General features: G+C 44.2%; 1 protein-coding gene across 1 annotated transcript in view; it reads left to right on the plus strand.

Moving 5' to 3' along the window:
* Positions 1-13765, plus strand: part of Adgrv1 (adhesion G protein-coupled receptor V1) — a 546923-nt gene that overhangs the window by 210517 nt on the left and 322641 nt on the right. The window contains exons 71-74 of the mRNA XM_052743671.1: positions 4538-4681; positions 7402-7576; positions 9627-9762; positions 10993-12230. Coding sequence (XP_052599631.1) covers positions 4538-4681; positions 7402-7576; positions 9627-9762; positions 10993-12230 — 1693 coding nt within the window. The remainder of the gene's footprint in view (positions 1-4537; positions 4682-7401; positions 7577-9626; positions 9763-10992; positions 12231-13765) is intronic.

The raw sequence follows: 13765 nt of genomic DNA on the forward strand, positions 1-13765 counted from the left end.
TCTTAAGGAGCTTCCCTGCAGGAGGGAATATTTCAGTCTCAGAGGAAACCCGTAAACAACACATCTCTCCACATCACCCTGGACCAAGGGCCCAGGGATCATTGAGGAAGATGTTTGAAATGATTGTGAGAGCCAGAGGTAGTGGAGGACTGCTGTGAAACTGTTTTCTTGATATGATAGAGCCATTGCACACACAAACTCACAGCAATGTGATTATATACATCACAAATCTTACACATGATCTAGCCAGTCAAAATCCCAATGCAGATAGGGAAAGGTGTCTAAAGCCCCACCACTAGCTAAGGAGCTATTGACAATTGCTGGTTACTGGAAAGGAAGGGTCAGTTTTCTTCACAGTTATGCACACTGATAGGCTGTCCATACTTCCGTGGAGGATACTAGACCATGCATAGACTGGCAGCACTCAGGGGTTGATCTTCCAAGGAAGTGTTTGGAGCAAAGGTTTACAGGCATGTGAACCTAACACAGGACTTTTCCCGATGGTCATCTTCTTCCATATCACCTGCAATGCACATAATTCACTTGTCCTTAAAATTTGAGGCTTTAGGTGTAAGAAAGAGTTCTCACGGACTTCTCTCTGCTCTCCATCGCTGGGTGGAAGGGAGGGCTTTGGTCGAAGAAGCGCAAATGTTGAACCATTTGTGCGGTGGCTTCTGATCTTTAAGAGCATCTAAGAACAAGGAAAGATTCCATCAGCTTCTGAAAGCTAAAAGCATCCTTGATGTTGGTCTAACTCCAGGACGTTGGATTGGATTGTAGGATGTTGCTGCAACCGCGTTCCTTCGTGGGCGCAGACGGACACTGAGAGCCGTGGTCACACTGAAGGAGTTAGTCTGGTGGTAGAAGAGTGCAGGTCAGAATGCAGAAGCAGTTTCACCCTTCTGCTTGACCAGCTGTGAAGCACTAAGGCCACACCAGTTACTGTAAGAAGCTCCGCAATGACAGAGATGAGGGACTTTATCCCTACTGCTATGTGCTTCCGTCTGTGCAAAAGAAGTCCCACTGCCCTGGTTGTTTGTTTGTTTGGTTTTTTTAGCTGACACAAGATAGAGTCGATTGGGAAGAGGGACTTTCAATTGAGAAATATTCCTCCATAAGATTCCCCTACAGGCTCCTAGCCCTAGGAGATATGTAGCCTGAACTGGCCATTTCCTGTAACTAGGCAAGACTTTCAGAGGAGGGCTTGGGACCCCAACGCAGCCACATAACCTCTGACCTACATTTAGCCCTGCCTACAATATATGCTGGGACAAAGGTGGCACAGGAATTAGGGGAGTGGCCAACCAATGACTGGTCCAGCCTGAGACCCATGCTGTAGGAGGCAGCCCGCTCCTGACACTGCCTGGAAGGCCAGGACCCAGAGGATGGACAGTCCAGAGACCTAGGATAGAGCCAAACAGGACTGGCAAAAAGGAAAAAAAGCATGAATGAGATAATTCCTAATGATATTCTGATAATCTCATAGATTGGCGCCTAGCCCGACTGTCATCAGAGAGGCTTTATCCAGCAACTGATGGGAACAGATGCAGAGACCCACAGCCAAACATTAGGGAGCACTCAGGGAATCCTGCAGAAGAGGTGGAGAAAAGATTGTAGGAGCCAGAGGGGTCAAAGACGTCACAAACCCACAGAACCAACTAAGATGGGCTCACAGGGACTGAACCACCAGCCAGAGAACTAGGCCCTCTGCACATGTTACAGCTGTGTAGCTTGGTCTTGTGGGGCTCCTAGCCTGGGGAGCAGGGGTTGTCTCTGACCCTTACCTGCTTTTGAGACCCTTTCCTCCTACTGGATTGCCTTGTCCAGCCTTAATAGGAGAGGGGGTACCTAGACTTACTGCAACTTGATGGGTCATGGCTGGCTGACATGCATGGGAGAAAGGAAAAGGAATGGATGGGGGAGAAGGAGAGGAGAGGTTGGGGGGAGGGACTGGGAGGAGAGGAGGGAGGGAGGAGAAACTGTGATTGGGCTGGGAAAATTAATTAATTAATAAAAAATAATTAGCCTGTAAGCAAGTCTGTTTGGCATTTTCTTGATTAATGATTCAAACAGGAGAGCCCAACTCAGTGTGGGCAGTTCCATCCCTGGACTATTGTATAAGAAATCAGGCTGCAAAAAAAAAAAAAAAAAAAAAAAAAAAAAACTGCCGGGCGGTGGTGGCGCACGCCTTTAATCCCAGCACTCGGGAGGCAGAGCCAGGCGGATCTCTGTGAGTTCGAGGCCAGCCTGGGCTACCAAGTGAGTTCCAGGAAAAGGCGCAAAGCTACACAGAGAAACCCTGTCTCGAAAAACCAAAAAAAAAAAAAAAAAAAAAAAAAAAAAAAAAAAAAAAAAGAAATCAGGCTGAACAAGCCATAAGGAGCAAGCCAGTAAACAGGGTCCTGCATGGCCTCTGCTTCAGTTCCTGCCTCCAGGTCCCTGCCTGGAGTTCCTGCCCTGACTTCCTTCACTGATGGGGTGTGACCCACGAGTTGTAAGCGGAAATAAGCCCTTTCCTCCCCAAGTTGCTTTTGGTCATGGTGTTTGTCTTAGGAATACAAACCTTAACTAAGACGTCCAGCAACAGTTAATTACCAACACGTGGTCAAGCATTGTCACGTGCACATGGATATGATAGGATCATCAATTATTTGGTCTTGAAATGTTTGTTTATTTATTTTTAGTGTATGAGTGTTTTACCTGCAGGTCTGTCTGTGAGCAACATGTGTTCTGGTGCCCAAAGGCCAGAAGAGGGCATCAGATTCCCTGGAACTGGACTCATAGACAGTTTTGAGCGGCCATGTGGGTGCTGGGAATTGAACCTAGATCCTTCAGATGGGAAGCCAATGCTCTTAACCTGAGGCATCTCTCCATTATGCTCTTAAATTATTTTTATTTATTCATAATATTCATCAAATATGTTATATGTGTATAGATATAGATATATTCTCACGTGTGTGACCCTGACATGATTCATGTTCAACCTTACTGTCAGTTGGCCCCTGGGGCCTGTGTGTACTGAATAGGCCATCAGCAGAGGGCCTAGGCAGGAAGGGCCGAATAAATGACTTGGAACTTCAGAACAGTACTTGATCCTTATTCTTTATGAAACTGGAAGAAAAACATCATTAGCTGCCCAGACATTAGTTGACGTGCATGGGGATGGGACATCTGGGTAACACGAATTGTTAAACGGTCTTTTAATAGTTACTCCAGAGCCTGATATTCGGGTGAATGCTAAAAGATCAGAGAAGCAGAGCAAACCACAGCCACCACCTCTTACCTCACCAGCTCCTCAGCCTGAATGAGCTCCAGCTGAAAGGGCTTCAGCCGAAAGGAGTTCCTCAGCCACAAAGGCTTTAGTTCCTGTCCCCTCATGCCTTATGTACCTTTCTCCACCCACCATATCACTTCCTTTTTAGTGCTAGGATTAAAGGCGCGTGACTTCCCAAGCAAAGGCATGAGATCTCAAGTGCTGGGATTAAAGGCGTGTGCCACCACTGCCTGGCTCAGTTTCTCTCCTAGACTGAGTCAATCTCATGTAGTTCAGGGTGGATTAGAACTCATAGAGATCCAGGTGGATCTCTGCCTCCCTTTGAGTGCTAGGATTAAAGGTGTGTGCCACCACTGCCTGGCCTCTATGTTTAGTCTAGTGGCTTGTTCTGTTCTCTGATCTTCAGACAAGTTTATTAGGACACACAGTATATCACCATAGAAATGCAGTTGATAGGACTTACACTGTTATGGCTTGCTTGCTCACCGCTGACCTAAGAGTTCTGCTTAGAGAATGTAATCTTGAGAGAATGAGGTCTGTGCTTCACTCATGCTGCACGTTTGGGACGACGGTGCGTGTGTTTTGTGTGTTTAAGATCATGTTGAAGTAGTAAAAGGAGATGCTCCACAGGCATGACGGTTTGACTTCCCAAAGATGCAACTGTTTTAGGAATGTTCCTGGTTTGGAACTGTGTTAGGGCTGCGCCATCCTCAGTAGCCGCATTTCCATGAGAAGAAGATACACTGCAGGTTTCGGATAATTCTAGTGTGACAGCAATTTGTAAGTTCAGGATCTCCCAGCTTGCTAGTTGCTAAGCTTTTGACATTGGTGATCTAGCACATGCGCTAATGATTTTTATTTGCCCAAAGTGTTGAAGTAACAAAGGCTTCCATGTCCCCGTCCATGCTGAGTGCTATCATTGGCATCATTAGCTCAGTGAAGAGGGGCAGAAGTGGGGCTCCCTGGGCTAGCCGTCTGCACTCCACTGTGTGGTTTCCATCTCCTTGGCTCTGTGCACACTCCTTCTGGGGACCTCGGCATTCCTTAGGCCATTTGAACGAATATGGCACAGCTGTAAGTTTGTCTGTTTATTCTCTATAGCTACAGCTGCACACCCCACCCTCTAAAATCTGGTGGCTTCTTTGTAGACCCCGGGGAAGGCCTGTGCTGATGAAACCGCCTTCTACTCAAGGAACATAAACGGTGCTGTGACCCAGGCCACGGGCCTCTACTTTACTCTGAAGATGACTTAACTGTTCACAGGTCTTCCTGTCGCTGGGCTCCAATTTCACCCTGCAGCTGGTGTCTGTGATGCTTCTGAGTGGACCTTTCTATGGAACACCAACAATTCTCCAGGAAGCAAAATCAGTCCGTCTTCCTGTTCCCGAGGAAGCTGCCAATTCCCAGGTAAGCGGCTCTGGGTGTAGTTCTCTCAGCCAACCACAAGAGGGCAGCGCGAACAGGAAGCACTAAGGTCTTCAAGAATTATTATTTTTTAAATGTGTTGTGTTTTTTCATTCTTTGCGAATTAAATGCAGTGAATTTTGATCATGCTCATCCTCTTCTCCTTCCCCATAATGCCTCCAAGATTTATGCTTCACCTCCCCACTCATTCAATTTCTTGTCCCCGTTTTTAAAATTTAAAAACCCACCAAATTCAATTTGTGTGGCCCGTGTGTTCTTGGGGTGAGACTATCCCCTGGAGCGTGGTTGGCATACCAGGGAAAACACGGACAAAAGAGGCTTTGGAGCGGGCAGTGTGTTTGTTTGTTTTTGTTTTTAAGATTAACCACTTTCTCAAATTTAAAATAGCCCCGTAAATATCAAAGGATCCATTATATAAAAATAATTTGTCCACTTTAAATATTTGTTAGAAAATTTTTTGCCTTTTCAGCATTGTTGAAAGATTTCATCTTGTACAGCTGGCCTAGAATATAAGGTCCTTTTTAAAGGACTAGTCACCTAAAGCCAAAATTTCTGTGTTAATGTCAAATCTTTAATACTGAGGTGTTTAATTCTGAGTAATTAAAATTGGAATGAAGCCCTGTAGACATTTTCATTTTCTAACAGTGTTCATGTTTATCATTAATACCTGGGCTTTGGTTGCCCAGAGTTTGTGCTGATGTCCATCACTGTCAGTGAGTGGTCTAACCCGGGTCTAAGACGGGTGAGCCATCTAAGGCCTTTGTGGAAAAAAATTATTTCCAGTCACCTCACAGGCTCACAAAAACAAAACAAGACAACTAAACCCCTTTCCTTATAGGTCCTTTCCAGAAAAGAAAAAAAAAAAGTGCTGTTGGCTACAGCATGTGTTTGCCAAGCTGAACTGAGACATACCCTGCCTCACTGCTTCCTCAGGGTCCCAGTGGAGAGTGTAAGCCTGGCCTAGCAGGGATGTAGCATGCGGCAGATTACTGGACAGGCATGGATGATTTCAGGCCATTAGTGGATGCTCTTCAGCAGCTCCCTCCTGCACACCTCCTTCACAGGGAATGAATTTGTTCTGTCCCTAAAATGGGGTCCACAAACGTTAAAAACAAGCAAAATAGACCATCCATGGTGGCACACACCTTTAATCCCAGGAGGCAGAGGCAGGCGATCTCTGTGTGACCAACCAGGTCTACACAGTGAGTTCCAGCCCCAGGGCTGTGGTAACCAGCAACATCTTGAAGTTGCTGTTGCTCTTTGGCCTTCCAGAGCTCCAGAAGTGTCCCTCAGAAAACCCATGTTTTCAGATGTGCCTCATCAGAGCTTTAGAAGGGGAGAGATGTCTTAATCTACAATTGCTGGTTCAGTGGTAACTAGATTTCCATTGTTTAGGCCAAGAGATATAACCTGAGCTGTTCGTTCAGATGAGGGTACAAGACTAGGGATCAGTGTAATTGCTTCTAAACCACTGATTAGAACGGATTTCAGCTACAAATCCCATTCCCTGGAAGAGTTACCGTTAGCATGAATTCTCATTTGATGATTGTGTGGAGCGTAGTCCAACAGAACAAACAACAAACTTTCCCTGGAAGCTAGGAAGCCAAAAAAAAAAAAAAGTCAAGCTGAACGAAAGAGCTGGAGGCCTTAATATAGGGTTTTACTTTGATGAAGAAGGAAGGAAATGTGTTAAATCTACGAGCCGCCAATTTCAGTTCTAGACAGATTGGGTTCCAAACTCCAATGAACAGGTCACACTAAAGTCTCTCTAAGAATTGGTCGTGGTGGTTCATGTCTTACCCCAGCACTCTGCAGGCTGAGGCAGGAGGATTGGGAGGTCATGGTGAACCCTCAGCAATCTAGTGAGTTACCCTGTCTGAAGGATAAATAAATAAGTAATATTAATGAATAAATGAGAGACACACAGCCACGACAGACTTTTAAAGCCATGTAACTTACACTCTTTTGCTCTGCTTTCACTTAATTATTATTACATTTATCTATGGTGATATTTTATTTGTATTAAAATGTTATTTGTATGTTAATAAATAAAGTTGCCCAGGAGTCAGAGCTATTAGCAAGCCATAGGAAAGCAGGGCCGTGGTGGCATACGCTTGTAATCCCAGCACTTGGTAGGCAGAGCTAGGTAAGTCTCTGTGTGTTTAGGGATACAGCCAGTATTGGATACACATGCTTTTAATCTCAATACCAACCATAGAAGACCTGGAGGTCTATACAGACAGGCCGTGATGAGGCGGTCATGTGGTTGGGTTTGCAACCAATGAGAAGGCAGAACAGAAATTCTATATAAGGACTTTAACACAGAAAGTAGCTCTGGTTCGGAGAGGTAGGACCACCGCAGGAGGAAGGGTCAGGTTTTAGCTCTTAGCTCTGACCTCTTGGCTTTCTTCTTTGCATTGGTTCTGTGTTTCTTATTTAAAAAGACGGTTGATTACATCTACATTTATCTTTTTAAATACTTTATAATTCAAATAATTATGTCTTTTAAAAAAGAAATCTGAAGGAGTGGCAATATGAAATTTCAAATCAGATTTTTCTTAAGTATTTCTCTTCTGAATAGGTTATCATATGGGGGACTAAATTGTATAATCCGGAGAGGAATTAATGTTTAACCCATTTTTCAGAGACCAGGAAAGTTTAGACAGGAGTTGAGTCCTCTAAGCATATCTTTCTTTCTTTAGGTTGGATTTGAATCCACTGCTTTCCAACTCACGGACATCACAGTAGGCACCAGCCAGGTCCTGGTCTCCAGGAGAGGCACATACGGCGGGCTGTCTGTGGCCTGGACCACAGGGTATGCTCCTGGGTCCGACATCCCTGAGCCTGTTGTCATTGGCAACATGACGCCATCACTGGGTGAGTTGTGACTCTTCTAGTCCAGTCTGTAGAACATGGAGCTGTGCCACCCATGGCGGTCCGGGGTCATGCCTCCTATGGATGCTGAGCTATGTGAGTCCTAATGAGGTGCTCCCAGCTGAGGGCAGTGCTCCTCTGCATAACTCTGGTGATACGGGCTCCTTGGTGAGGAGGAGAGGAACTTTCCAATGAAATTGAAGTCTTCATACGCCATGCAGAAACGATGACAACCAAGCACACTGCTCTGTCAACTCTTAGAGATTTATTTGTTAGAAGTCATTTTCAGTATCCTGTCCAGCTGATAGAGCAACAAAAAGACACAGCTTTGTCTTTATTACATGTCCTCCAGCATTCCTAACAGACGGGCAGGTGTCACTTCACATACTTGATTTTTAAATTGATGTCAGCAGCTCTCTGAGGACCAGTAAGGTGTGGATGTTGGATGGTGTGACCTCAACTGTGGTGCACAGAGCACACTGCAGTTTCCCTGGTGGCAGTTGTGAGCAACTCATCTCTCTCTCAGAGTTTTCTACCCGCCCCCTTATTTGCAGTGTTTCCCTGCTCACCAGGCAAATGTTACTGTGAATCATAAATCTCAAGACTCCGATATAAGAGCTGAGACCCACAGTCCCTCAGATGGAATGATTATTTCCCCTAAGTTTCCCTTATCCAAGAAACTGAATGACCACTGAAGCCCTTTAGAAGATGAGAATAAAATAGAGACACCAAACATGACTGCAAGGCTCCCTCAACCGCCATGGCAGCGGAAGTATCAGTCAGGGTAGAGTAATTTGGTTTACTGCTTCGCTGGGTGATGCCATGGCACCAGAGCTGCCTTGGGCAGCGTGTTTCACATCCATCCCACAGGAACCCAGATCTAATGTGTCAGCCAATGAGATCCTTATTTTCTTCTTGCTCATCCCTAAGTTAAAGATCTTTTATTGTCTTTCTTACCTGCATTCTAGCTCCCCTGTTCCACACCTACTTATTGTTATTCTTCTATCCTTTCTGTCACGTGTGGTGATATGTCTGCCTCTGTACAATTAAGCTCTTACAGTCTATGTAGGAATCTTGTTCTTTATGTATATGTTTGTATGTGACTTTGCTTGCATGTGAATTTTTTAAATTGTTTAGTGAATAACTTTATTACACAAACAAGGAACTCACAGACAGTATGTATCTTCAAATAAAGTAGATTACTCTTTTGAGCTTTTATAATAACATTTAAATATAGTGAATAATAAACATGATTCCTAAACTCATGGACTAAACTTAACACTTGTAATCTTTCTTACTCATGACATTTTCTTCTGAAGTAATCTAAAGTAAAATACACATATTGTGATATTTTACCTCAAATTCCTCTTAAAAAGTGTTATGGCCAGAATTTTACCACAGCTCAACACCAAACTTACAGGAAAGCTTGCCTAACCTCATTATGGCCATTCTCTTTTTGATACTGGATTTGGTAATTGGAGTGAAAGAGTGAGGAGAAGAGAGAGGGAAGGAAGGAAGTGGGGGGAGGAAGTGAAGAGGGGAAGGGGGAGGGAGGGAAGGGAAGGGGAGAGGAAGGGAGAGAGCGGGGAAGGGGGAGGAAGGAAGGGAAGGGGGGAGGAAGCAGGGAGTGAGAAACGGCTGTGTGGTCTCAGGAGATTTCTATAAACGTATTTATTTCTTGTTCCCTCTATTAAACATTATCTTTTTGGAACCAAGTCAAATTTTGGAAAAGAGATCACTTCGGCATCAAATGTGTGTTAGCATCAAAATCCAGTTTAAGAAACACAAGTGTTCAGGGCAGATGGCTCAGTGGTTAAGAGTACTGGCTGCTTTTCCAGAGGACCTGGGTTCCATTCCCAGCACCCACAAGATCACTCAGAACTATCTGTGACTCTGGTCCCGGGGGATCCTATGTCCTCCCCTGGCCTCCGTAGGCACTGCACACACATGGTGTACAGACCTACATGCTGTGAAACACCCATGCACATGGAATAGAATTTAAGAGACCGAAGAGAGAAGTGATAAGTGACTTTCCCCATCATTCTTCTTCCAGGGAGTCTTTCTTTTTTGCACGGAGAACGGAGGAAGGGGATGGCGCTACGGACGTTTCCCAGCCCTGGTCAGCCCGAGGCTTTTGTCCTTCATCTGTCGGGCCTGAGGAGCAGTGGCGCTGGTGGAGCCCAGCTTCGGTACGGCCAGGATAGCTTCGCCATCTAAGAGTCATGTGCAGTGTTTCAGTCCGACCTGAACAAGACACCATGGGCTTCGCTGCTGCCTTGATTCAGAGGCAAATGCAGTTCTGGTGTGGAGCAAGGCGTGGCTTGCAGCCCCAGACAGAGGAGAGTGCTTTCAATAGGGGCCCCACCTTCTCTGCCTTGCAGTGAGCTCTCTGCCTTGCCCTCCAGCCTCAGAGCAGATGCTGGGCTTGCAGCTTCACTAATGACACAGTCTCCAGTTTTCAAAGTCCTCTGCGGAGGAGCTGTGAACTCCTATTTCCCCACACCTTTAAGAATGTGCAGAAAGGAGGCTGGGTGGTGGCGGTGCATGCCTTTAATCCCAGCACTCAGGAGGCAAAGCCAGGTGGATCTTTGTGAGTTCCAGGCCAGCCTGGTCTACAGAGTGAGATCTGAGATCCAGGACAGGTACCAAAACTACACAGAGAAACCCTGTATCAAAAAACAAACAAACAAACAAACAAAAGAATATGCATAAAGAATCACAGTTAACTAATGGCGTTATTGGTTGAAATCAGTGGCTCCTTTCTGTATAATTGTATTTACATTGTTATTTATCTGTAATAACTGTTTATATGGAACCCAGTATATTTTCAGATAGCTAAACACAGTTGGCTTTTCTCTTATTTGGGATGGGCTTTGCCATAATAACAGACAGGGACTATGCAATGGACTAGTGTCGGTTCAAGAATGTCTACGTACATGTTTGTGGATGGGGAATGGTTATCTGTAGAGCTTAGTGTGGTTTGATTATACATATCCCATTTAAAATAATATTTGTTCAAAGAAAATATTTCAGGTGACAAATTTAAAGGTCTTTAACAACATCAATGACAAATAAGTTTACAGTGCTCACCCTATTTCTGTAAGCCTGCCCTGCTCTGCTACCTCCAGTACCAATGGTGTGCTTAGCATTATATGTCCAATTATCCCTGTGTGACGGACATCGGAGCTCAGATGTGCACCTTCCCTAAGCTGCTTGGTCCTGTCTCTGTTGCTGCAGCCTCTGCCTCTGCCTCTCTTGAGCTTTTACTTCCCAGTGTGTAAAGAAGGTCTTCTGGAGTTTGAAGGAACATAGTGTTTCTAGAATGATTCTTAGAAATGAGCAGCATTTCAAGTATTGAAGAACTCCATAGTGGTATTCCTGTGCTAAAACCAGTCCTTACGGTTCAATTTCTTTTCCAGACCAGGTTTCACTACTGCTGAAATTGAACCCATGGGAGTCTTCCAGTTTTCCCCTAGTTCAAGAAATATCACAGTGTCGGAGGATGCACAGACCATCCGAATACATGTGCAAAGACTGTTCGGGTTTAATGGTGATCTGATTACAGTCTCCTACAAGACGACCTCGGGAAGCGCCAAGCCTGGGGAAGACTTTGAGCCTGCTCAGAATGGTGAACTTTCTTTTCAGAGATTCCAAGCCGAGGCTGATTTTGAAATAACCATTATTAATGATCAGCTTCCTGAGAGAGAAGAAACTTTTTATATTAATCTTACTTCAGTAGAAAGTAGGGGGCCGAGAAAGGGCGATGTGAATTGGAGACCTCGTCTAAATCCAGATTACAGTGTTGTAGTGGTCACCATAGTGGACAATGATGACCTAGCTGGAGTGGGTGTCCCCACAACAGCAGTGATGGTGACACTTGACAGCACTCTCCCTGCTGTAGAAACTGGTTCCACCACACGCCCTAACACAAGCAGGGTCACTGCCATTCCATACAGCACTGAGATGTTTGCCGCTGTTACAGAGGCAACAGGTGTGCCTGTCACCTCCGAGAAGCCTGCTACCCCTGAGAAGCCTGCCACCCCCGAGAAGCCTGCCACCCCTGAGAATCTTGTCACCCCCGAAAAGCCTGTCACCCCCGAGAAGCCTGTCACCCCTGAGAAGCCTGTCACCCCCGAAAAGCCTGCTACCCCCGAGAAGCCTGTCACCACTCACGGTGCTGTGTCTGAGAAGCCTGACTTGGCTCCAGAAACTGCTCATGCTGCGGTCTATGGAATACTCAGCCTTGGACCTCCCACTGTTTATGTGGCAGAGGAAATGACGAACAGCACATTAAGCACCGCAGAAATCCTTATCCAGAGGACTGGTGGGTTCACAGGCAATGTCAGCGTAACAGCGAAGACGTTTGGTGGAAGATGTGTTCAGAAGGAACCAAGTGTATGGCCCTTTCAGGATGCCTATGGAGTTGCCAACCTAACGTGGGCAGTCGAAGAAGAAGACTTTGAAGAACAGGAGCTCACCCTTACACTTCTAGATGGGGAAAGAGAACGGAAAATATCGGTTCAGATTCTGGATGACGACGAGCCTGAGGGGCAGGAGTTCTTCTATGTGTTCCTCACAGACCCTCAAGGGGGAGCGCAGATTGTGAGAGGAAAGGACAGCACAGGATGTTCAGCCTTCGCTGTCGTCATTATCACAGGTAATGACAGAGCAGGACGGAGATGATGTATGCACTTACAACGCAGTGTTTTCAACAATGTCTGAACTTCAACCTAAGACAGTCACTTGACTCACTCATAATAGTTCATTAAAAATGGTCTTCCTTTAGGATGGGCATGGTGGCACACACCTTTAATCCCAGCACTCAGGTGGCAGAGGCAGGCAGATCTGTCTAAGTTCAAGACCAGCCTGGTCTATACAGTGAGTTCCAGGTCAGCCAGAGAAATATCGTGAGACCTGTCTAAATAACAATAGCAGCAACAACAACCAATTGTCTTCCTAAAGTAATGAGCCATAACATGAGTTCATGTTGTTTTTAGGTTAGACTACAATTTAATGTATTATAGATGTTACATAGAAAAGAGTCAGGTACATGGTCTGTAAATCTGTAGTTTCACATAATAGAGAACAGTCCTTAAATCCACATTATTTTTCTAGAAAAATGCTGTTTTTGATTTTCAAACATAGGATTGTTTATATTGTTTTGGAACCTTATTTTAAATTTTGAACCACTTTCAGTAATCAGTCCTCAAGCAAGATGTCATTATCAAGAAATTTCCTGTATGTGTTATGAATTAAACCAAAAGTGTATCTTTTATTGTTTTTGACACAACACAATTTATATAATCATTGTACTAGTTGGATACACACACGTAAATATGTGTGCATGTATGAATGATGTACATGTGTATGCATATGTATATACACACATATAAACACAGAGTCCTGTACATTTATGTTACAATAGTTTAAATTTTTCTACTGCTTTTGATCCAGAGCAAATGAACAGTCATTGTATTGCAGCTTCTCTCTCCCACTCTCACATATGACATATGTGTGTATATCATATTTGCACATATACACACATGTGAAACAATAGCTTCATTTTTAGTTATTTTAGGGGATCCTTACACATCTAGATTTGGTGGTAACTTGTAGTTTACTTCTGGATATATATTTCATTAGATAAAGTAGATCAGATTGTCAATAACTAACTAAAGTAGTAATAAGGCCATTTCATGATTGTGTTTTATTTTGACTATATGTTATCTATTTTCATATCATGGGATGTGATTTATGAATAAGTAGTCAGATAATTAAATCAAGCTAACTAACTTACATATCATCTCAAATACTTAATGTTTCTGTGGTGAGAACATCTGAGGTTTGTTCTTAGCAATCTCAAAGTGTACAATACCATGGTATTAACTACTCACACGCTGTGCACTAGATCTCAGGACTCACCATTAGAGCACGATGCTTCCTCATATTTATGCTATTTTAATCACCCATAGTGTGTCATAGTAACTTCCTTTATAGTGTTTCTCCTGCTTATGTTACCCTACAAATTTTCACTAATTATAATTAATACCATTCCTAATCCAACAGTTTATTTGGAACATTGTAAATTTTAATTCATTTATGCAAGCTTGTTACATTGGCTTAATGTAATTCGTATATTTCTACTAAAATTAATTTGGAATTAAGCATTGCCCTCACTTTCTATGGCTTAAA

This window comes from Peromyscus californicus, unplaced genomic scaffold, assembly GCF_007827085.1.
Source record: "Peromyscus californicus insignis strain IS unplaced genomic scaffold, ASM782708v3 Scaffold_18__1_contigs__length_77618521, whole genome shotgun sequence".
NCBI lineage: Eukaryota > Metazoa > Chordata > Mammalia > Rodentia > Cricetidae > Peromyscus > Peromyscus californicus.